This window comes from Aphidius gifuensis, linkage group LG6 (assembly GCF_014905175.1).
Source record: "Aphidius gifuensis isolate YNYX2018 linkage group LG6, ASM1490517v1, whole genome shotgun sequence".
Lineage (NCBI taxonomy): Eukaryota > Metazoa > Arthropoda > Insecta > Hymenoptera > Braconidae > Aphidius > Aphidius gifuensis.
In genome coordinates, this window is record NC_057793.1 from 5788257 (window position 1) to 5815428 (window position 27172).

General features: G+C 23.9%; 1 protein-coding gene across 1 annotated transcript in view; it reads left to right on the plus strand.

The window, feature by feature from the left end:
* LOC122859027 (exonuclease 1) overlaps nt 1-26162 on the plus strand; it is a 60977-nt gene extending 34815 nt beyond the window's left edge. The window contains exons 2-8 of the mRNA XM_044162351.1: nt 15447-15864; nt 15933-16904; nt 16996-17175; nt 18303-18441; nt 18530-18660; nt 18743-18810; nt 18897-26162. Coding sequence (XP_044018286.1) covers nt 15447-15864; nt 15933-16904; nt 16996-17175; nt 18303-18441; nt 18530-18660; nt 18743-18810; nt 18897-19074 — 2086 coding nt within the window. The 3' untranslated portion in view covers nt 19075-26162. The remainder of the gene's footprint in view (nt 1-15446; nt 15865-15932; nt 16905-16995; nt 17176-18302; nt 18442-18529; nt 18661-18742; nt 18811-18896) is intronic.
* Nucleotides 26163-27172: the final 1010 nt, after the last annotated feature.

Here is a 27172-nt window from a genome sequence, read left to right on the forward strand (position 1 = left end):
CAAGCTAAAATTGGAGACTTTCAATTACTTTAAGTACCAAGTTTTTGCGCATCGTGAGCTTTGACAAGGTCTCATGACTCGCTTGAAATTTTAATAAGTTTTTGGCAGCCATTTTATCATTGCAAGCTGTATATTTCGCGGTCTCTGTCCTTCATTTGATAAGAAATACCGTCAACTTTAACCGGGTGACAATAAGAAAAGGGTTTATTCGTTTCCATGACAACCAAGAAATTCTAAAAACTTTTGTGATAAAATTGTACTTAAGGATACTCGAGAGAATTTCTTGTTGCTTATATATTTATTTTATAACCTCGTAAAATCATGTAAACGATTTTTTAATTTATCCTATTTCATCGGTTCTCCTTTTTTTATATTTATTTATTTTTTTTTCTTAATTTACAATTACAAATCGTTTTTTTTTTTTTTTTAAATTTTTATCTTATCGATGATATCACAAAGTTAAATAGTCAAAAATTATATTTTTAAAATTTTCTAAAAAAGAAAAAACAAAAGTTATCATCAATCAATCATTAAAAAAAAATATATTTTTTAATAAACTTAATTATTTTCTTTAAAAGATTAATATATATTTTTTTAAATTTTTTGTTATTTTCTTTTGTACAATTAAATTGAATTATCACATTAAAAAATATATACAAAAACCATCAGACTAAAAAATAATGAAAAAGTCACCGACAATAGCTGTGAATATATATTTTTTTTCATAAAAATTGTGTGTTGATTGTGTAGCACGCAAGGTCGTTAAGATATATATATATATTTTTATTTCCATAATATGACTTCACCTCGTCGTTCATTCTACACCCCAAAATGTGTATGAACAAATAGTGCGGGTGTACAAAGGTAACTGTTTCTAGGTGGATAAGCATTAATACCTACAAAGAATGGACCTCTTTTTACCCTCTACCCTCTTTCACCCCTTGATCCTCCATACACACACACATACCTGTACATATGATATATGAAAATGCCAAATTCAGAACCACCATGCAAACAGACTATGTAGAATTTCGCCAAGGGAGAAATAAATATATCGGGGTTGAGACAGATGAGAATTGCTCGGTTTATATAAATATATAATACACACACACACACACACTCTCACATGTCTATGGGGTTAAACTGTGGCTGTTTTGTACATTAGGGAAAACAGATGAAATTCTATATGTCTAACAAACCTTGGGAAAATTAGTTGTTATATATATAAATACGTCCATTCTATTTTTACGATTCACTTAGTTCATTTTGAATTATTTGATTTTCGGAATAATCAAATTTTACACCCAGGATTCACATGTTTTAGGCGAAAATCAAAATATATATTTATCATATTATGGAAAATTTTAAACTGGAACTTTGGGGGGTTTATATTTGTCATATGAATTATTTAATTTTTTTATGGAAAAAATTATAATTCAGGTGGTTGAATAATATATGTCTGTGGGATATATGACTCTTGCTTCATATCGACTGGCTCTATATGTCTACATATTGTATTTTTTTTATCTTTGAATTAAGTAAACTATTTTATTTATTTATTTTTTTTTTTCTACATTAAATATTCTTATTGTACGCCTACAGAATGTTTTATATTTTTTTTTTGGTTAATTAAAATTTACCAACACGTAAATTTGTAGAATGAAAAATTAATTTTTTAAAACTTCTAGAAGTTTTAGAAAATTTATTAAAATTAATTTTTAAAAAGTTTTAGTTAATTTTGTACTATTTTTTAACACAATTTTTATTTGTAACTTGAAAATTAAAATTTATTAATCATTTGGAAAAAAAAGTCAAACAAAAAAAATAATTATTTACTCCAAAATTATATAAACAATAAACTAGCATTTTTTAAATATTTTTCTATTAGTATATATACAGCTCGAAAAATAATGTTAAATATATTTTTTGTCCATTTCTATAGCTTTTTTTCTTTCATAGAAATGAATCAATATATAGAATGTGTATGTATACATATGAGTAAAAAAAAAAAACATAAAAGTATCTTTCTTCAAGAGATACTCGACTTTTTAATGAAGAAAAAAACACGTCCGGTCGGAAATGGTCTTGACTTGCATCACGTAATAGTCTGCATAACCTCACACACACATTCACAAGCTAGATTGTTATGTAAAATATATGTGTGTATGTGTGTGGCACTTGTGTACAATTGGCAAAGTATATTTGTATTTTACATAAAAAGTTTTTGATTATAGTTGGAGGCTTGGAGCTCGTGTGTGTGTGTGTGTGTGTGTTGGGTATAATTTAATGGAGTAGTTGATCATGTGTTTATATAAATATCATCTAGATTTTATTTTTCAACAATAGCATTACAAACTAGTGAATGTTAAATAAAAAAAAACTATGGAAATGACGTTTTCCTACAACAGATAGTCGCTATGTTTGACCTTATTGATTTTATGTTATTTTTTCAACTCTTTGTAAGAAAAAAACTTTTTTTTTTTTTTTCAAAATAAATAAAAACAATAATAACCACTTATCAAACGTGATTTCAACTGTTTTGGCTTGTACGTGACTATGGCTTTGCTTTAAAAGTTTACACATAAACTTGAACTACCCTTTTGGAAATAAAAATAAACTGGATGCAATAAGAAATGAAAAAGCATATTTTTAAATAAGAAAAAAAAAAAAAAAATACTTGAAAATTTTAAAGTTATATTATCTTTTTTTTTTTTTGAATTTTCAACTTGACAATTTTTATAGGGTATATAGTAAATTATATTATAGAAATAAAAAAAAAAAAAAATACATAAATAAAAGGTCAACATAAATAGCCACTTGAAAATTCGTCGCACTTGGCTTTCATATATATTTTAGAGAATATTTCGTTGAGCTCTCACTCTTGGGGGGTCGAAAAAAAATACATACACGTAAGTCTACCCTCTTTTGACAAAACTTTGGTGACTATCAACCTACCATAAAAATATTTACGTTTTAAAATAATAATAAACTCAGTTGATTTTCGAAATTCACATTGAAATTTAACAACAAAAGTTTTTTTTTCCATTGGTTTTTCGAAAAACCTAGCCTGATAAAAAAATATCTCCTTGAAAATATATTTCAAAACTATTCTTATCCCCAAGTATCGCCTATAATTTTTCAAAACAATTAATTTCTAAACCCAAAAATTTCAAATAAATTTAAAAATAAAATACCAGATAAAAATTACATAAAAATGACGCAAAGTAACATGATAAATTTAAAAAAAATAATAAATAAATATAAAAAAAAAGTAAAATAACATGCATTGTATCTGAATAGTTGTTTCCAGCTGTTCTTTTGAATTTCTATTGTAAATGTAGTGATGTGCGTTGTGGAATTGAAGCAACACGAGTTTGTGGCACGATATTCTACCTGAGTTAAATACTAGAAATTTTTTTCAATAGATTTTTATACCTTCACATGCATTTTATTTACACATTGGCCATAGGCAAGTTTCTACAACTCTATATGATACACCCATATGTCCTAGTAGTAGTAGTAAAAGTAGAAGAAAAAAAAAATAAAAATACCCAGCTATAAGTGTGAATGTAGCCCCTGATGTTTTCTATCCAGGAAGACCTTGGAACGATAGAACAACCGACCCTACTGCAGTCATGCCACCCCTCTTTTGACAGAATTCGCCCCCTCTGAATATTTTCTATTCGACATTTTGGTTTTCATGCCAGTCGCCCCCGTGCCCTGCTACAACTCACATCCGCAGGGCTCCAAAAAAAAACAAAATAATCTTCCACGTTTTTTTTTTTTTTTTTCATTTTTCTTTTAGTTTTTTTTGGTTAGTTTTTCATTATTGTGCACACTTGGATTAATTTATTTTTAAATTGTTGAATGAGTTCATTAACTAAAAATAGTGATAAATGTTTTAAGTGTATGTATCATTTTTTTTTTGTTGAGTACTTGGACAGTGTTGCAATATTACATATAATCAATTGGATAACTTGATGTTTATTTTCTCATCGGAATTGGAATATTGTGGTGTGTGATTAAAATTAATTAGTGTAAAAAAATTAGTGTGCATATGGAATAAATTATAAAAAGGAATACTAAGAAATAAAATAATTAATTTTCGAGTCATCATTTTGAGAATAAAGGTACATATAATTTTTTTCATGAATATATATTTAATAATAGAAAAAAAAAAAAGTCATTTTAAGCCAGATAATCTTCTTACCTGAGAAATATATATATTTTTTTTTTCTTTAAAAGGCTTTTTATTCTTGTTGGATTGTTACTTTGGAGGGTCAATTGAAAATAAGAAATATTACTTGAATATTTTTTCTACTAAAAAATAGACAAACTAGAAACATTGTAATATTTTTTTTTCGTTTCTCCCTTTTTTGATGCTTTAATTTTGATTTATTATACGTGACAGAAAATCAAGTTTTACCTTTTTTTGAGTATTCATAAGTCATGATAATAAATGTTGATTTTTAAACTTCAATGTATGCTAATAGTTATGTTGGTTATATGAAAGGTCATGGTTTTAAAATTGACTTTATTAAGTGATGACAAAAAAATACAATAAATCATGAAAAAATAAATATAATAAATTTGATAATTTTGAGTAGTTTGTCGTTAAAATTCATTGATTTTTATTGAAAATTATTTAACCATGAAAGAAATTTAGGAAGTGAAATCTACAATATGGTTTTTACAGCCAATATACGCCCTAAACCAATAAAACCTTTGGTTCATCTTTTTAAAAACTTGCTCCCTTCTTACTTGTTAGGTATACACAAATAAAAATATACACATATATGCCTGGACATTTACAGAAGACCAGCTGTACATTCCCTCTTATTTTATTTTGTTGAAAAAAAAAAATATAAAAAACATCATCATGTAGTTTGGAGAATATTTTGTACATTCAAGACCAAAAACCATCTGATACTCCCACGTGTTTACTGAGCATTCGAGCAAACTTCTTCTTATATGAAAACCACAAGAGATATATTTTTTTTTTTTATTTTTATTATTTTATATAAAGTACAGTGAATTAGCACGTAATCCAAAGAGTTTTTATTATTTCTTTTATTGTTATTGGGTGTTTTGGAAAACTAATAATACAACATATGAAAAAATATTTTATTTCATAATTTAATTACTCGATAATTATATACTAAATAATTATGAATATTAACTTTCAAATAATAACAAAATTTAGTCGATACAATTACAAATTAATTTATTTTTAGAAAAATGAATATTATTTTTAACCAAAGTTTATGATAAAATTAAATTAAATAAGTTTTTAGAAATGTATAATGTTTTGTAAAGAAACACATACAATAAAATGTTTGCTGTTATTTTTTTTGGAAATTATTTACTAGAATATTTGAAGTTTAGAAAATATTTTTATTAGATATATTTACTTGTGACAAGAAATTGTACAACATGAATTAAATAAATATACAAATTTGTTTATAATTTAACAAAAGTAATTTTAAAAACCTCTAGAAAGTTAGCACACCACAATGGGCACAAACTAATATATAGTTTTTGTGCTTTAATATATTTTTTTTATGCAATGTTGTGCTAACTTAATATTAAGCCAACACAACTTCTTCAATAATTAACTTATTCTAATGAACTCTTGACCAAAATTATGTGCTTTTTATGTGTTTCAGCTCTACGTTTAATTTAATTTTTTATTACAATTACTTTTTATTTAAATAATGTTTTTTTTTAATTATTAGGAAAAAAAAAAAATTATTCAAATAAAAAGTAATTGAAAAAAAAATTTAATTTAAACGTAGAATGAAAACACATAAAAAGCACATAATTTTGGTCAAGAGTTCATCAGAATAAGGTAATTATTAAAGAAGTTGTGTTAACTTAATATTAAGCTAGCACAACATTGTTAGAAAAAAAAATTATTTAAATAAAAAGTAATTGTAATAAAAAATTAAATTCAACGTAGAACCAAAACACATAAAAAGCACATAATCTTGGTCAAGAGTTCATTAAAATAAGTTGATTATTAAAGAAGTTGTGTTGGCTTAATATTAAGTTAGCACAACATTGCATAAAAAAAATATATTAAAGCACAAAAATCGCGAGTTCCACAGAAAAAATAGCACAAAAAAAGCACAAAATTTGAGTTCTAATTATAATTTGTTGAAAGCAATATTTACAATTAATATTTGATTATTTTAATTATTTTATTTTTAGATTATCTAAGAAATTTGAATTCAGCATTAAAATTAGAAACATTATTTTATTTTTTGTAAGTAACAGTAAAATTTCAATCGAAAAATTCTTATGGAGCATCTTTCGTATATCATTTGAAAAAAAAAAAATAATCAAAAATAATGGTGACTTTGTTGATGAATAAGAATAAAAAATTATTATGATTATAATAAAAAAAAATAAAAAGAGTAAAACTCAGATGCCGATTGGTATACTGTACTCACGTGTACGTGAACTGGATACAGAAGAAATCATCCCTTTTTCTCTCATCATTCTTCATCATCTTTTATATATAAAAAAAAAAAATTTCTTTCCTTCTTTGCTTTTATTATGGATAAGTACAACCAAGTATACATGTCGAGCATGAAACATCACACATTTACCTCTTTATATTATCCAACAAATTGACAGTATTTCATTTTGTAATCTCACTCACATATTCATAACTTTTCTTTGATTAAAATTATCATTATAAATCGTTTTTAATTTATTAAACAAATTTTTTTTTCCTTTTTTATCAGCTATGAAATTCTATTGTTATTGGAAAAATGAAAGACGGAATATTTTAAATACTTTTTATTAATTTCGATAATTGTCTTCAAAAATATTCAATATCTTTGAAAATAATTGTAATAAATTGATTATATTGTTTAAAATATTTTTAAAAAAGTATTTAGTGTTTTTTAAAAAAATTTGAAAAATAGTTTTATTCATTAAAAAAATATTATTACAATTTATCCTGTAAATTTATTTTTGGTAATTTATATTTCAACTAATGAATTTTTAATTTTATTGAAAATTAAAATTTACATGATAAGCTGTTATCTAAAATAGAATTTAAATAAGGTCAATCAATAATATTTTTAATTATTATAAAATACATGGCATTATAATTTTATTAATTAAATTATTTAGACAAATTTTGAATCTATAAATAAAAAAATTTGTAAAATAAAATGCGTCTTTAAATCCAATCCTCAGTTGGAAAATTAATGAAATATCATTTATATAAAATCCACATCATTATTGTAAAATGAATTGATATGTCAGTAAACTTTTTCTTAAATATTTTGACCCTCAAGATCGAAAATGATCCTTCAATTTCTCATGGATAAAAATCATCCTTCTCTTATAAATTCAACCAACACGATTGGATTTCTGATTTCCCAAAGGGAATATCCAATCCTTTTCCATTTTCTTTATTTTTTTTTCTTTTTACCTTTACCCTGCAAATGTTTATTCTTATCTTTTCATGGTAATCGGATGCTCTGTCAAGCACTTCCACTTTTTTTTATTTTTTTTTATTTTATTTTCTATATAATGTATTTGAAAAGACATCTGACAACACACTCCATTTCATTTTTAAAACCAGTTTCACTGAAGAAAATCAAATTATATTCTCGTCCCACATCAACAACCGCGAGATAAAATCATCAACCAACTGATGTCATTTATTTTAATCTTATTATTAATTGTTTATGAGTCCTTTTTCATTTGTTTAAACAATGATGAAAATAAAATTTTTGACAATCATCAAACACTTGTTCTTTCTTCTCTCTCATAGTTTGAGATATTTTATTTATATGACATTTAATAAAAATGTCATTCATCATTGTTTGTTCGTGTCCCCTCTTCTCAAGACACTCACAATGATACTATTTATTACTTGGTTGTATTTTGAATAAATACCGTCTAGATATCATACAAAGAAGGGGAGCAAAATTGCGTGCAAATAAGCAATGTAAATTTAGGTCATTAGCCTTTAGACATACTGAGTGTGGACACATTTAAATAACTCTTAATCGTCACAACTCACGCTATACAACACACTGATGGAATTCATTTTTTTTTTCATTCAAAACAATGAATATTATCGTGTCAAAGGTAAATAATAATTACAACCAAAAAAAAAATTAAATTAAAAAAAAACACTCCTTTGAAAAATTATATTTTTAGATTTTTTTTGAATATTTTTTTTGTAAAAATAAATTTATTTACACTTGTTTACTATTAATTCAACAATTTACAATAATTTTTATTAACAAAAATAATTCTAAAAAAATTTTTAAACACATATTTTCATCAGGAAATATTTTTTTTTTTTTAAATTTATGCAGAAAATAAAAACCTACAAATCTATGCTAATAAATAATGATAAAATTAAAAAATATATATTTATATCTTTCACATGCAACATTGAATTAAAAAAAAAATATATATATTTAGCTATTAAAATAATTCATGGAGTTTGTAAGACATTTAATTTCCGTTTATTGGCCATCAAGTTTTTTACATTTTTTTTTTTTCATCATGGTATTTATAGTATGTGAAAATATATTTATTATTTTTTTTATTTTTAAAATCTTGATTGAGAATTGCAATTTGCTTATTTTATTTCATAGCTTGTTTTTTTTTTATATACATATTTGTAATTTTTATTATTTTTTTTTTGAAAAATATATTTTTCTCACTTCATAGTATAAATTGGTACTTATTTTAAATATCAGCATCTTGTTTCTACAACAGGTTTACACCGATTCATGCAAATACAGTTAAACATACTTTACGTAGATTTTTTTAATTTTTTTTTCAAATTTTATTTTATGTTTAGTGAGCTGTATCGTATATAGTGTTCCTTTCTCGCGCTACAACAGGTTACACGCCTATTCTCGCCCACGGATTTGCATTTGTTTTGTGTGTACTACCGAGTGGGCGTACCGCATCCGATATAAACTCATTTTCTTTTTTTGCTTTTGTGTTAAATTTTTGTACATGTCCTACGTGCAGAATTAAATAACCTGTCCAGATAAATCCAAGTGAATGCCAAATTATTATTATTCTCAGAATTATTTAATTTCTTTATTTTACTATTCTAAGAAATTTTATTTTATCTAATACCTTTTTCAAATAAAATTATTCATCAAATTTCACAAACTATATACTCAATTTTTTTATGCTTCTATTTGACTGTATTAATTAATTATTAAGACAACAAAATGTCAAAAAAGAATTGCAGAAAAAAAATATATATCAAGTTACAGTTTCGAAATATTTAGCAAATTTTTTTGTTGATAAAAATCAAACAGGAAATTTGTTATACATTTATAAACTCATCAGACATTATTATTTATTATTTTTTTTTGATATTATTATGTACAATATGATATGTTTTGTAATAGTATATATAGTTGATTCCGTCCCCGGATGTACAGTTTGCAAAACAAGAAAAATAAAATAAAAAATATTTAAGTTACACCAGGTACATCCGTCATTGAATTCCAATGCGAAGCACGTGTCTCCTCCTTCAATAAGAAAAAGAAAAAGAAGATATAGTTATATATTATTATGAAAAAAAAAAAAAAAAAAAAACATACATATAGAGAAAGAGGTAAAAAAAAAAATAAGAGAAGCAATCAGATACGTCAGAAATGCTTGTAATGTACTTGATATCGTTATGAAGAAAATTCTCGGTTTATTTGAATTTCCATCAATCAATTGAATAACATATTTTTTTTTTTTCTATCACTCATCAAATATATACACGGATTTTATTAGCAGTGTGAATCTGTAACTGTGAATTTTCTAAAAAAATTTTAAAATAGATATAGATTTTAATTTGTAGTAATTTTTTTTTACTTTTTAAAAAAAAATATTAAAAATACAATAAATTTATATATGAAAATTTATACCTCAAATTTATATATTTATATAGTGACAATAAAAATAATAAAATAAATGAATCGACTAGATGTAAGCAAAAGCGAGCAAAAGTGTGGTCTCATTGTCGAAGAATTGTATGCTGGACAATCTGGCAGGAGAAGAGACGCAAGGGACTGCCAATCAGCTATCAGGGCTTCCGAGGGGTTAAAGTAGACAAAAAAAGAAATATAAAAAAAAAAAAAAAACGAAAAAGAAAAAAATCTACCCCCGATGGATTTGCCAAAGGCGCGTCTAAAGAGGGCGTCATTCGAATACACGAGGGTTAATGATCACCTACGTTATATTAGATTAAGTTTCCCAGGGAAATTCTTGTCAATGATGATGGCAAAAAAAAAAAATTCATACATACACACTTCCATATGTTTCTTAAAAAAAAAAAAAAGACATACTTAAATAATCATTGCGTTAAAATTAAAAACCAATTAAGCTATTTTAAAATTAATAAAATGATAGAATTAATTCCACAGGTAAACACAAATCAGTAACTTGTGTTTACCTATAATTATGATTGTATGAATAGTGGGGGAGGGGGAGGAAGGGATGAACACCCCTTTGGCATTCATTTGGTTATCATATATGTAAAACAATCAACGTTCAAATATACATAATAGCTTTTCATATGAAACGCATGTGTACACAAGAATTTTTCCCATTAGTAAATTTTTTTTTCTCTCCTCTCCTCACTCTCTCACTTTCTCTCCTATATACAATATTATATGAACATCTGCCTATGGCTGCTGTTGATTTTACCTTGTTGATGATGCTTCCAATTTTTTTTTTTTTTTTATCCCCTGTACAAAGAATATTAATACAGCATAATTAAATCCAATAATCATAAAATCATACACTAGGTGGTCTGATAAAATGGCATGCTTTTGAATTAATTATTTTACAAAAAAAATAAAATAAAAATTAATATGCAACAATAAATGAGAATTTATAATTTTTTATATTTTTATTTATTTTATTTATTACCTGACATTGGTGGTTATATTTTGTATTGTATAATTACTTATGCTTCATTTAACAAATTGTAAACGAAAAAAAAATTTCGTGTGAAAAATATATAATATTGAAGTGTTTCTTTAATAAATATATATTTTTTTTGTGGTTATATTGAGGGGGTATATATTTTTGTGCAAGTATACATGCAGTGTTAAAGAATAGAAATCACGTCCTACTTCCACCATCAGCACCATCGTCGTCATCATCATCGTCGTCGTCGTAAGCACGATCGAATTCGGGTCTCGTCATACAACACCACCCCGGAACTTTACAACTCGTTGGGGGTTACAACCCCTTATTTTTTAGCTGGGAAAATTTTTTTACTGATGAACCTGATGAAAGTAAAAAAATAATTGTTCATTTATATATTTATATGCACACATATGCTGTGGCTCTTGATAAATTCAAGACAAATATCGATAAGCATCTTTTTTACTACTATTCAACATTTTGGTTTTTTTTTTCTTTTTAGATGATTCATATAGAATAGTCGCTTTAACAATGTAAAATTATTGCTATAGGAGGGTGAGAACAAATATTTTTACGACTGTTCGAAAGAAAAAAAAATAAAATGATAACGTCAAGTCAATTTTATTTTTCCCCTTTAAAAACACTTGAATATTTTCTATACACTTATTTATTTATTTTCGTTTTTTGATAAAAATAAAAAAAAGAAATATCTTTTATTCACAGATTTAGGATTTTAGAATTTTTTTTTTTTTTTTTGATCTGACCAGAAAAGTACTTTACCCAATTTTTCGAGGTCATGGGGTGTATATTTTTACGTCTTTGCTATATAGTGCTAAAAAATTTACCAAAATTGATGGGAATCAAGGGACGACACTTTTATTTTTACTTTTTTTATTTTTTTTATTTTTATCTGAAAGGGGCAGGCGAGACAAAATAAGGGTATGGTCTATCTCAATTTTTTTTTACTCGCATCACAAAGGGTAGAGTGGTGCACGGGAAAAAAAAATATATATATAGGTTTATTTCGAAGAGAAATATGTTGTGTAGCAGTGAAGTTTCGATTTTCGAAGAGAATAGGTTTTGATGATTAGAGCGAGGGGTTTGTTTGTGATGAGAAAAAAAAATTCTATTTTACTTTTCATTACAGGATTATTAGAAAAACAAAACAAAGTGAAAATAAAAATCAAGATAATATAAAACACAGTCGATTTAATTTACTTAAATTGATTGAAAAAAAAGGGACTTCTTTTCACCATTTTAGCCTTAGTGGTTGATTTTAAAAAAATATTAAAATTCATAGGAGATTAAAGCAATTGAAAAAACACTTTTTTAGATTCTTCAAAAAATTTATTATGTAAATTGGTTTGAGAAGTAGAATTTTTAGAATATTAGTTTATTTTTTGTAAATAAAAATAATTTTATAATTATTTAAAACAATGAAAATCATAAAAACGTGTTTGATGAAAATAAATTAGCATAAATTTAGTATTTTTTTTTTCAGTGAATTACAAAGTAAAAAATATAATAATGACATTAATGCTCTGGCATATTTAATGTGTATAGTAAAACTAAACAAAAGACATCGTAAAGTTTAAAGTTTTGTATAAAGAAGGTTAATATTTGCATATGTTTGAGTTTAATTTTATAACTAACCCTGCAGTTGACACGCGTGATAAAATAATTTCATATTTTCTTGGATAATAACAAAACAACAATGGTTTTTTTTTTTTTGACATTAATATCATCACTTGGTGAAAATATTTCTCCAGATCTTTCGTAACTTTCAAGTAGATATTTCAGGAAAAAACAAATTACTCCGGATTAATTTTCCTCGAAAAATTCAAACAAAAATCTCGTGAAATTACTCATCAAGTTTCTGAAATTGCCTAAAGTTCAAAAATAGAAAAAAAAAACAAACAAAATTCCAAAAATTAGCGTAGGTATTGATATAATTGTATCAAAATATTATTCATAAAATTAAAAAAATAAAATTAACTCCAGTCCATAACCTGCCCAACAACTAAAAATGTACGATTATAATTTTGTTTGAGCCAGACAAAATTGAAAAGAAGCGTGACGAAATGAAAAAAAAAAAAAAAAAATAGTGCGTTTTAGTCTGAAACAGAAACATGAATATAGTCTTTGGTATTTAGGTGAGAGTGTACATTTTATTCTCTATCCACACACACACCAGTCTATTGCTGTACTATGAAAGGATAAAAAAGAAAAAAATAAACAATAATAATAATGTTATAAATAATAATAAAATAAAAAACTAAAAGTAATGACTGTGTGAATATAATAAGACCAAAGAGTTTCAGAGAGTGTGTAGTTGAAACTACTAGCATATGCGAAAGCAAAAAATAAAAAATATGGAGGATATAGTGTTGGTGTGTAATAAACGAGACTTGTATTGAAAAGAAGGGCGATGTAAGAAGAGCGACTAGAAGTAAATGAAAATAATAATAAAATAAACCAGAAATGAGAGGGATCAGAGGCAGCCAAGCTAGGCGAGTAAATATATACGTGAGGTAAAAAAACGTGGTACCAAGACTCCAAGAGAACACGAGAGAAAGATTATATATATATGAAAAACGAAATGGCCACATAGCGGTTGACATGAGAAGCTGCTTTTTTTACAATAAAAATGCGAAAATAATAATACAACTCTCAATTTACTATGACAATAATTTCGATTGTTACTTTTATCTAGTAGAAATTGACACCTTCATTTTCTTTCAATAATTACACATGGTCTAGAATTATTGTTGCCAAAAAAATATATAAAAAAAATAAATCAATAACAAGAGAATAAAAAAAACATAATTCTTTATAAAAAATTATAATTTATAATTAACATAAAAAATAATAATTTAGATTAGCTGTAAAAAAAAGAATAAAATTTCGAAATCGAAATACGATTAGAAATGAAATTTCGATTAAGTAGTGGCGCCACCTGCAAGGTTCCACCCATTTGCAACAATGTATTTTTATTTTTATTATTAATTGCATTTATGATATTTAAATGAAAATAATTTTTTTTAAAATTTTATTATTGATTTAATTGAATCGTTTGAATATTTACATTGGTCAATAATTTGGAATTGTTCAAACACAAATACCAGACGAATATTAAACTAGTTTTATCAAAGGATTTCAATATGGTATATCTAGAGTCTCGAGCATTGTCATATCATCAATTCAGACATATCGCAATCTAGATTCTAATGAGTTCACTGATCCCAACTCACTTGGTGGCCAAAGGTAGATAATAATGCGTTGTAAATTTATATATGTATATAACAATATCGATTTTGGTCTGATCAATGATATGCCATCTTAAACACAAAGACAAATACTTGAATTTTTTATTATTTTATCTTTGATTAATTTTACAAATAGTCAAGTATCAAATTTTATAAAATAGACTCACTTGGCCTCGTGAATATTTGATGATTTGCGAAGCTTCACAAACTTAAATATATCGCGTGACTATTCATCATTCATTTTACCGACGATAAAAAAACAAAAAAAAAATTAATCTACACACTAAAGCTTGTTGTTATTTTTCAAAATAATTATTATATTTTATTTTAGAAATTTAATAATCATCTGGTTGTTATCGATTATGAAGAAATACATTTTAAATTGATTTTTTTTTTGTTGATATTTTGAGCACAATGAACCCAAACTTTGACTCGTTTGATTTGTAAAAATGAAAGTACTTGAGGTAATTATCAATCACAAGTTAAATAACTTGAAAGAAATGTAAAAATAAAAAAAGTGGGAGTTACTATTTAACACGACTCTGACGTAATGATTATTGCGTATGCGTCTTGACCTTTCGCACACTAAATATATTTATCTCTAGCGTGTCTATTTAATTATAAATATAATTTTTTTCTCATTTTTATTTAATTTTAAACGTGATGAATAAAAAATTCACTTGCAAAATTATTCAGTTAATTTTCAAATATATATATTCATTTAGCTGAATGTCAAGTCATCAAATTCCTTGCGTGAAAAAAAAAAGCAAGGCCATCAAATGCTTGATAAATTTAAATTGTAATTAAATTGAATCATTAAGAATTTAATTTTATTGAAAAAAACAATAATAATTATTTAAATTTAGGAAAATAAATAAATAAATAAATCATGAAATATTTTAGTTTAAAAAATAAAAATAAATAAATATCGTTTGGTGGAAAGACTGAAGGCACTGTGTTGACTTCTGGGATGCCCTGAAGTAGCAACCAAGCCCCGATTGCCAATGTCTGGCCCTGTAATTAGGTTTATGTTGTCGGTAATATCATTACTTGGTAAGCATGCAATTTCGAAGGTCCCTTTTGCACTACCATTCGTTCGTTTAGAATTACAAAGCTGCAGGCAAATGCATCAAGTCTCATTTTACATATTTTCTTATATATAAATATATATATATGATTTAACCCTGCAAGGTTGATTCAATGTCAAATAATATGATGATGATGATGATAATATTTGTTATATTTTTATTGTTACAGTGGTGTTGCTGTATCATGTGGTGATTGTAGTAGTAGTGGAACAAGTGATATAACTGAACCAGGTTCACCGTGTAGTACAAGTAGTAGTGACGAGGGTGTTGCTATTAATCGTGCTAAATCAAAAAGTCCATTACCATCATTACCAAAACTGGCGCCACCCACAACAAGTACCCACAATGGGACCAGGCCCCAGTGGCCCTGGACCCCACCACTAGCTGCAACAGCATGTACAACAAATTATAAAAATAATACAACAAGAAATAATGAACCAGAAATTGGTACATTACCAAAATCTGGTGCTGCTGATCCATCAGTTAGAATTAATAATAATAAAACATCTAAATTACAAAATCATCACGATACACAAGGAAAAATAACTGAATATTTTAAAACACAAATTAAACCACAACAACCCAAGGTTTGTTTTAATATTTTAATTATTTATTTTTATAATAATTTATTTATTTATATTTATATTTTCCATAGATTAAAAAGACATCAACTGAAATGTCTGTATTAATTGCTAAAAATTCACCAGAATTTCGTCGACCACAAACTGTTCAAAGAAATAAAAATGGTTTAGCTAAATATTTAAATGTTGTATTACCAAATAGTCGAAGAATTGATAATTGGAATGTTAAAAAAATATCATCACCACCAACAATAACAACAACAACAGCTACAAAAACATTAACACCACCAGCTCCACCACCAACACCAGCAACAACAACACCATCGCCAACAACAACAACAACAACAACAGCATCAATAAATGTTAAAAAATTAACATCAGCAAATACACCACGTGTAACTGTAACAAAACTTGATAAAAAATTAATATCAAAAGCATTACCAGGATTGCCAATATCAAGTGATGTTTTATCAAGTATAACTGGTTGTAAAATATCATCATTAAGACTGACAAATGAAGCAAGTCCAAAGGCAACAATTATTGAGCCATCTTCAACTCCAACAGTTGTTAATAACAATAATAACAATAACAACAATAATAATAATAGTAATAGTTATAATAATAATGAGCCTGTGGGAATTGATTTTACTTCATTTCATAAAAAATCAATTGTCAATGAAAATAATAATAATATAACATCAACAAATCATGCAAGGACAAATGGACAACAAAATTCATTATCAAGGTTATCATCTTCTGGAATTTTAAATGCAAAAACATTGCCAACAACAACAACAACGACGACAACAACGACGTCTAGAAGACTGGATGATGATTATGAGGAAGAAGAAGAAGATGAATCATCAAGAAGTAGTGAATCAAAACCATCATCAATATCACCAATATTAACAGCACCAACAACTATAAGATTTCCAGCTAGAGTACCAACTAAAAATAACAGAACAACAAATGACAGTGGCATATGTCGATGGGATAAATGTGATATTAATTTCGAATGTAATATAACTCTTCTTGAACATTTACAAGTTAGTATTTTTATTTATTAATAATTATAATATATTTCTATTATTTATTTGTACATTGATGATTTATTTTTAATGATTTATTTTTCTACAGAATGCTCATATAAATTCACAAACTGGTGGAGATAATTTTGTTTGTCAATGGCAAGGATGCAAAGTTCAAGGCAGATCATCATGCTCAAGAAGATGGCTAGAAAGACATGTATTATCACACGGTGGAAATAAACCATTTAGATGCATCGTTGATGGTTGTGGCAGTAGTTTCAATTCACAGGTATAAAACGTATTTTAATTTACATTTAAAAAAAAATTTAGTGTGAAATTATTATTGATAAATAACAACGACGTGAGTGTTGATGTTCATAGTGTATTTATTTTCTTACTTGTTGGTAATTTGTTTTCATCAAAAAACAAAACAAACAAAAACAAAAAGTGATATTCAAATTGAGCTAACTCTTCAACTGATTTATCAAAAAATTTAAACGATTTGACTGGATAATTTAATAATCATCAATTTTTATTATTTTATAAAAATAATAATCCAGAAACCATTGTGTATTTTTTTCGATCTACAAAAACATAAATGAACACAATTTGTGATTTATTTATTTTATTATTATATTGTGAATTAATTTCAACGTTGTTTTGTATTTTCATCAAATTAATCATCGTTGATTTATTGTCAATATTCGTATTGAATTTGTTTAAATTGAATCATCAATATTATTTTCATACTGTCAATTAATATGAAATGAATTTTTTTGTTTTTCCCCATCAATATATGTAACATTAAGCATTGGAAGTTTTGCTTTTGATAACATTAATTTGTTATTTTTACATATTCATTGATTAGAAAAAAAATATATTCTTCAAATTGGTAATGTATCTTTGTTTCGAGTGCGTATACACACTCACATGGTCATCCTTGTCGGTCACAATGTCATCGCGAAATGTAGATTTCAAAAGAATAATTCAATTAAGAAAAATAAAAAAATTATAATAATCTTTACAATAATGCTATCGTGACCGTCATCATTGTTCCAATAATCATCAATCAATTTTCAATTTTATTATTAAAATTATTGATAATATTTATCTTGAATAAACATATCATAAAATTGAATTTGATTTGTATAATTGTGTCTGGTATTGCATTGTGAGCAAAACTCATATGGCTTTCAATAAATGGACATTGTCCAGCAACACCAAAATCCATTTATTATTATCAAATCAATTATTTAAATAATTATCTTTGTTCAAATATATTATGATGATTGAATATTGAATCAATCAAGCTTTTCAAATAAATTAAAATCTTGCTATTTTATATTTGGAAAAGGTCACACTGGGCAATGTCCAATTTTCAACTTGACTAATAATAAAAATTAATTAATTTTACAGCCTGCTTTAGAAAGACATGTCAACAATCACTTCAATCAATCAGAAACAAGTAGCAGCAGTAGTAGAAAAAGTTGTGAGAATGGAAAACTCGTTCGGAGAAATGGAAAAAAATTGAGATACAGAAGACAACCATGGTCGGGTATGTATATTAATTTAAAAAAAAAAAATATAAATACAATTTAATAACTTGTATTTTGTATATTTATTATTATACTTTTATTTTCTAGCGAGATTATTTGATTATATTGATACCGGTGTTATGGAGGGTCTACAGCATCGATTATTAGAAATAGCAAAAACCAGAACACAAGGAAAACTTGCTGAAACACCTGGTGATTCAATAGCCTTAACTAGTCAAGTATGTTTATTTAATTTATTTATTTAAATCAATTAACTTTTTAAAAAATTTAATAAATTATTTGCTTTATATTTTATTATAGATTTTAGCAAAAAGAGTTGAAATGGATGGAAAAACAAAGGTGCTTTTACGATGGTATCCACGAGACATGTAAGTTTAATTTAATTTAAAAATAAATAATAATTAAAATAAATTAATGATTGCTTATATTTTTATTTAATAATAATACTTTTTAGTGAACCGGACGAGTGGGTTGCCGAGTCACAAGTACAAATGACTAAAAATATAAATATAAGAAAAGCTGCGTCTGTATCAACAGATGAAATGAGTTTAATACTTCATCCAGCATTACACGGGGGTAAACCATCGCCAATACGAATAAAACAACGACGAAAACCAGTTAAAAATTCGTGAGAGTGCCAATAAATTATTTCATCACCAGAATGTTGTCATCATTCATCAGTTTAATCGATTTAAACACACACAAATAAAAACAACAACATCATCATCATCATTATCATCTAAGAATAATTAAGTCTCGACGCATTTATAAATTTAATTTTTAAAACAAATTATCAAGTCAGCAAAATATACATCGCTTCGATATTAAAAATAAGTGAAGAAAAAAAAATTAAAAAGCCAATAACATCATGAAGAGTTAAACAACAAACAACTTTATCATCGTCGTCTTCGTCGTCGTCGTCGTTGTTAAAAAAGTTGAGCAATATTTTGTCTAATATTGTTTAGTAGAAAAAAAAATGCCTGGAGTGAGTTTAATAGGGTCGAATATAATTATCAAATGATAGTTTTTTGAAAAAAAATTAATAATTAATCATAGTACACTTGACATTGAGCAGGTTTCTCATCACCATGTCTGTGATTTTGTAAATAGTCAATTAATCTCAATAAAATTATTTTTAAAAAGTATCATAAACAATCCGAAAAAAGTGCCTCAAAGTATAGAAAAATTTGTAGCATTTGCCAATGACTGACTTGACTTGAAATATATTTAATAATACTTGGACAGTTTGATAATATTATCTAAGTCGAATTATTAGTAAATAATATGCAATTGTTTTTTGAAAAGTAAAAATACATTTTTGGATAAAAAAAAATTTAAAGTTAAAAAAAAAAATAGATAATCTTATGATATACTTATTGATTACTTATTAATTATTAAGTCTTGTAATGATTATAGTAAAATAAAAAATCACTCTGGTGGCCTTACCAATTGGTTTTTGATACTTTTAAAAAATTGATAAGAGAAATTATCAATGTGATTTGTTTGAACAAATAATTTACATGATAATTTTTTGATAATATTGAGATTATTGATGAAATTTACAATGTAAATTTAATACAAAAAAATTATATTTTTATTCAATAATTCGACGAGGCATAGAAAATATGAGGCTTTTTTCTTTTTTTTTTTTTGCTCAATTTGTTGTCTTTGATTTAAATATTTTTTTCTAATTTTTTTTCTTTCCAATTAAATCAGCATAATAGCACACTATTCCAAAGTATTAGAAAAAAAAAAAAAAAGAAAATTTACATTAAATAATTATTTGACTAAATTTTAACTCAAAATAATTTTGCTCAATAATTGAAATTTTTCATAATTTAAATTCTTTTTCTTGATAATTTATTGATGTATTTTTTTATTTTAAAAATATCGTTTTGTGCTGTATGACTTGACAACTAATCGATGAGCTAAATCCATAAATATGGGTTAAATTACAAAGGCTGTGTTTTCACATATTTCCACGCCTCGTGCTGTTTAGTTTAAATAAAAGAAAAAAAAAAAAATATTATAAAAACAGAAATGACCGGGTGGGAATAATGTATTTCGATTTAATTGCAAAAATGAAAAATAATAATTATAATAATTCGAAGATACAATCATGAATGATCTAAGAAAATAATTAAATAATAATAAAAAATGCAAGTTAGTTTTGTTTGAATATAAAAAAAAAGATGATAAATAATTAATTGTAAAAATACAAAGTAAAAGATTAAACATAAAGCTAAGATAAAATAAAAAAAAAGAAGAAGAAAAAGAAGTTAAATGATAAGATAGATAATGTAAGAATGAATGTTTTGTAAATTGAATGTTATGATGGTCGTCGGAATAGGGTAATTGTTAGAAATGACAATATCCAAATTGACATATATATTTGACACATTCACAACAGCTATAAATACACTGCCAATATGTGTTATTTGAAATTAACTTATTAGTTGATTTATTCATTATTTTATTATGAATTTATCGTAATAATTTAATATTTGTTTAGTAATAATAATGTAATTTAAAGTTTATTGTAGATTTGCATCAAGTTGCTCATTTGTCACACGTTTTATCGTTAAATTATTAATAATTCGTAAATATATTTCAATTGATAACGTGTCTGACTTTAAATAATTGTAACTTGCGGTAATTTTTTTTTTATTTTGTAAATAGATAGTTCAATTTTATTGATTATTAGCTTTAATAATTAGTGCATTTAATTCGTTGTATTTAAATATAATTTTGTTTATAATTTTTCTTTTTTTTTTTTTTTTTTTATATACGCACAATTTTATATGAATATTCAACAATTAGTTGATTTATTTTCATTTGTAATTTCACTGCCAAACACAGCACTGCCTAAATAATTTTTAGATTTGAAATTAAAAAAAAACTTTTTTTATTTTTTTTTTTCGTGTAAAAGTGATTTGCAAAAGTATTTTTGAAAATTTTTTTTTCCTTATGTTTTTTATTTATAAATTTATTACTGCCATAACGTGACTATTTTTTTTCACATTAGTAATAATTTAGAGCAATTTAAATTGACACTGCCAATAGTCGTTGAATAAATTATCTGTGAACAAAAGTGGCCGAATTAAATTAAACTTGTGTTCATTTTTTTTTATTTTAAGAAATTAAATTTATCCTTTCCTTGATACATATTGTGTTTGTTATTATTATTTTTGTTTATTTGTTAATGAAGCATTTTGAGAAAGGTCTGTCAACTTGTCATAGATAAATTTATTATTATTTTTGTGATAAATTGTCATTTAATTAACTTCAATTGACTGTTTTTTTATTGAAAACAAATGGGACCAATTTTAAACTAACAAATTTCGAAATATTGACTTTGACTTTTAATTATTTTTTTTTTTTTTTATTAGTAAAATGATAAAACTCGTTAGAAATATATTATATAAAATTATTTAATTAAAATCTTAGACTGACGACTTAAAAATTACGTAAATAAATTTTAGAAAATTTTTAGTTTTAATTATAAAGATAATAGTTTTTTTTATTTATTATTTTTAAATTTACACGATGAAATTGTCGTTGTTTTTAAAATAAAAGAATAAAATTTAATTTATATGTGTAAAAAATAAATAATTCATGAAGACTGTAATTGGATTTCATGCACCGTGAAATTCGTTGAGCGTTATAAAATTTAATTGAGATATTTTATTACAATTGACTGCGATTTTTTATTATTTTGACGATAGTCAATGACAGTCCTTTCTCACAATATCGTCACAATTATATTTTTCCAAAACAACAAAATTCTCATTGCTTTATAATATTATTAAATTATTATTTTGCCTTTCTTTTATTTTATTTATTTTTTTTTTTTTGTAATTGTTACAAGTTATTCATGCTCCTAGCAATCACAAAAAAAAAAAAAAAAAGAAATTCAGTTTGACTGTAACACTGTGTATTCAAACAGAAATGTATTGTACAATATTAATAAATTAGCATATTCATTAAATTTATTATCGAGCGAATGAATTTATCAATTTAAGATTTTATATTAATTTTAATAAATGGACTAATTTAGTCCAGGTATAACGAAAGAATATATAAATAAAAAAAAAAAAATACATAAATATATTATATATGCAGAGTCGTTATATTATGTCACTGCCAAACAAAATGACTATTTTAATTTTAATCTGTTCGTAATAATTAACTCTTCAATAATCATTTATTTTTATCCAAATGAAAAATATTAATAAACACGAACCATATTTAAAAATAAATAACAAAAAAACCAACAAAAAACGACCATAATACATTTTTTTTTAAAATAATAAAAACTGTAAATAAAACAATTTAATAAAAATATAAATATTTAAAACAACTGCGTGCACATTTAATGACAAAGAAAAAATATATATTCAAATAAATAATAACGGAAATATAATAAAATAATAATATAAATCCGTATTTTTGCAAAAATAATAAATACAAATTTTTTGGCCCAAATATCAAAGTTCGAATAACGAATGTTTGAAAATGAATGATTGAAATTTTATTATAGATTTTTATTTATTTAAAAATATATAAGTATATTGTTTATTAAATAAAAATAAAAAAATAATTTCTTTTTTTCTTTATTCATTTTTTTTCTACCTATTTTTTTTTACTTTTAAATATTTTTCTTTTTTCTTTAAATTAATTATCAGCATTTATTTGAATAATGTATAAATTGATGAATGAAAATGTAATTAAATAAATGAGATATAATCAATGCAAATTAAATAATAATAAATATATAAAAATAAAAATAAATGGGCTTAATATTTTTCGAAATATATCGATTATTTCGAAATATATTTTTTCGATATAAAATCAGATTAATATTTAATAATTCAAATCCCATTAATATGTATAATGTATATATAATAAAAATAATAATAATAATAACTGGTATAACTATTGCGTGAATTATTAAAAAATAAAATTAAAAAAAAAAAAATTAAACGTGGAGTCGTGATGAATTATAGCTATATTAAATAAATGGTGTTTGCATTTATTATAAATTTTATGTAGAGTGCGAGATAATGATTTAAAAAACAAAAAAAGTATAAATATAAATATATTAAAATATATGAGGTTTTTTTGAGTAATAAGTGTATCAAAAGAGAAAAAAAAAACAAAAAGTAATAATAATAATATAAAATGACAAAAAGTAAAATTTCTAAATAATTAAATAAATAATAATAATTAATAATTGGGTATTCGCGATAATGGATGAATTGGACACGTGGTTTCGATCATCATGATGACCATTGTATAATATTAAATTCAATCGTGAATTTAATATGAAAAATATTTGTCTATAAAATACTATTATTATTTTTATTTGTTTAATAATCAATCCAAATTTGTGTATATTTTAGAAACTGTCGAGAAAAAGCCTGCATATTATGTCATAGAAAATAGCAATGTATATTTAAACTATTGTATTAAAACAACAATTTTATTAAAATACAAAAAAAAAAAAGAAAAAAATAATATTATTTTTATTTTGTTTAATTTGATTTTGTTTATTTTTTATTTTTTATAATTTTGTTTGGAGATTGTTATAACGTGTTATTAATTAATTATAATGTTTGGATTTTATATTTATTTTCTTTTTGTTTTTGAAATTATTTTTCATTTTAGTTTATAATTTTTTAATTGATAATTCATATTGTTGTGTAATGAACACGTTCCTTTTTCCTGAATCGCGAATTCCCGATGATTAGATGAAATATTTGTAAGTTAATAATTGTCTATGAAATATTATTGTAAGTGCAAAAAGATTATTGATAAATTAACTATAAATAGTAGAAATTAAATAATTAAAATTATTTGTTATTTGAATTTAATAATAAATTATCGTTTTTAGTTTTTTAAATTATAGTCAAATTTTTATTGAGAATTAAAATCATTTTTTTAATTTATTAGTTTTATTTTTATAATTAAATTAGCTTTTTTATTTATTCTAAATGAAATAAACATTGACAATTTTATTTGCGAATAAAATCATTTTTTTAGTTTTATTTTAAAAGTTTTTAAAAATAATGTTTTCTTTATTTTTAAATTCAAATATTCTAAACTATAGCTTTATAATTTTTTAAATTACGTTTTTCTTTTTTTTTTTAAATAAAATCAGCTTGTAAAATTATTCCTAAACTAGATTTTTATATTTTCAATTTTCATTTAATTTTGAAACTCTTAAAATTCAGCTTAACTTTCATCAAATTAATATATTACTATTTAATTGATTTGTTGAAAAAAAATAAAAAATAGATTAATTAGCATAAATCTTTTGCACCAAAAATAAGTTAAAAAAAATAATTACACATACTCAATTATAAAAAACAATATATGTATTGATAATTTTAAATGTTATAAGAAGTGATGCTATGAGTGTTTGCATTCGTTTATATTTTCGGTATAAAATATTATCGAAAAGACTTCACATATTGTACCATTAACTACTGTAACATTCTTTATATAAAAAAAAAAAAAAAAAAACAAAATTGACTAAATAATAAACAAGCAATTTCACTGAAAATAAATAAATTAAAATTCAACATTTAAATTCAATAGTTAATTTAATTATCAAATAAAAAAAATATATAAAAAATAACAGTCAACTGTTGGAATGTTCAAAATTTTATAAAATAATAAAATTCGTATAAAAAAAGATCAACAAACTCGTGGAGCCTTTGATGAATCATGTTAACTTTTTTGAAAAAAAAAAAAAATTAAAATTCTCACATCAATTCATTCGCGTTGAAATTGAAAAAAATAAAATAATTTAAAATCAAAACAATAATAATATTATAAACAATCTATCTAATAAATAAGCAAATCAATTTTAAAACTTTAAACAATTTAGAAAAAAAAAACAAAAGTATTTCCTAGTGTTATTTAAATTTTGTAAATTTATAATTTAACTTGTTCAATTTGCTTGTTAAATATTAGTCAAATTTGTTTGTAAAAAAAGAAAAAAAATTAAAAACAATATATAAGTGTGCGAGAGAAAAAAAAGAGAGAGAGAGAGTATCACCATTGTCATCATATCATAAAAATATAAATAGCAAAGTTGAGTTGAGTTGAATGGTCAATGCTTGATGATGGAATTACGAGTTTAATTTCTTGCTCTCGTATTTGCCCTCTTGATTTTTCATCTCTTGTGATGTTGTTGCATTTATCCATCTCACTTGCCCACCTCAACAGACATTTACAGTTAAGGACACGTCGTGCTTGTTGATGCTGCAAGTGCACGCCAATTCTTACCGCAATAAAATTAAAAATCACCGTTGCAATGGAGACAATTAAATATATATATATACGCGAACCGTTGGGATATATTGACCCCCGTAATTCCATAATTTAATTGCTCGGAATTTAAGTTTATTACAATTAAACTTGTTCTTAACATTGTTTTACATTTTTTTAAATTTTTTTTCTTGCAATCTTTATACTGTATCTACACACAACAATATCAACATCAATAGATAAATTTTCTTTAACGATTTGATAAATTTTACGGATCGATTAATAAACAAAACAAATCCCTAATAATTTTTTTTTTATTTTATTTTCTATACGTGCCACAGTGGACAATTAAAACAACCGAAAGTTTTTTTTTGTTTTTGTTCTGGACCTTTTTCTATTGGGACTTTTTTTATTGGACCTCCGAGAATCATCATTATTACCAATTGCATGACTAACAAAACGAAATAAAAATGATACAATTGTATAGACAATAGTATTGACTATTATTATTACAAAATGACTCGTCAAAAAAATTTAAATTTTAATATTCACTTTCTTTAAGTGGCCAGATAAAATTTTTATTAAATCGATTGAGATTAAAGTATAATAAATATGTTTATAAAAATATCGGTAGATCATTAACGTGAACGCGTTGTTAATATATATTTATTTTTTTATTTGGCAAGATTACGGTTTAATGAATTTCATTTATATTGATGGGCAACGATAGCAAGAAATAAGCTATATTTAAATATAAGTGTGCATTAATTGTTGTTGAATATATTTATAAAATTATTATAAATGTAAAAAAATTGTAATGATTATTATCATTGACGATTTGTAAATTAGTTTATGAATTTATAAATTTAAACATTATTTGAATGTGTCATTGACAGTTGACCCTCTTACAGATTTTTAATTATTTTTTAATTTGCCAAAGTAGTTTTTTGATTTTTTAATTATTTATTTTATTATTTTTATAATTTTCATTTTAAAATTATTTTTCTTTTATTTTTAATTATTTTATTTGTTTGTCATTCATTTATATTTGTATTTTAATTATTTTTTTATTTTTAAAAACTAATTTTGCAATTTTAAACAATCAAATTTTATATTGTATATTTTTTTTTTTTAATTTGTTTTTATATCTGATTGATTTGTTGTTCAAATTATTTTTTTTAATGATAAACTATTAGATTTTTATATTCATTATTTTATTAACAATAGATTTTTATGTATTTCGAATGTTTTAAAAATTATCATATAAAAATAGCAGAGTTTTTTTGAGTTTCTAAATAGTTTTTCTAAAATTATTTATTTATTATTAAATTAAAACGATAGTTTATTTATTATTAACAAATATTACTTTATGTTTTAACTTTTTTATTTATTTTTTTCTCTTTTTATTAAATGATTTTACATTACTTCAATTTTATTTTGAATCGCTAGTTCAAA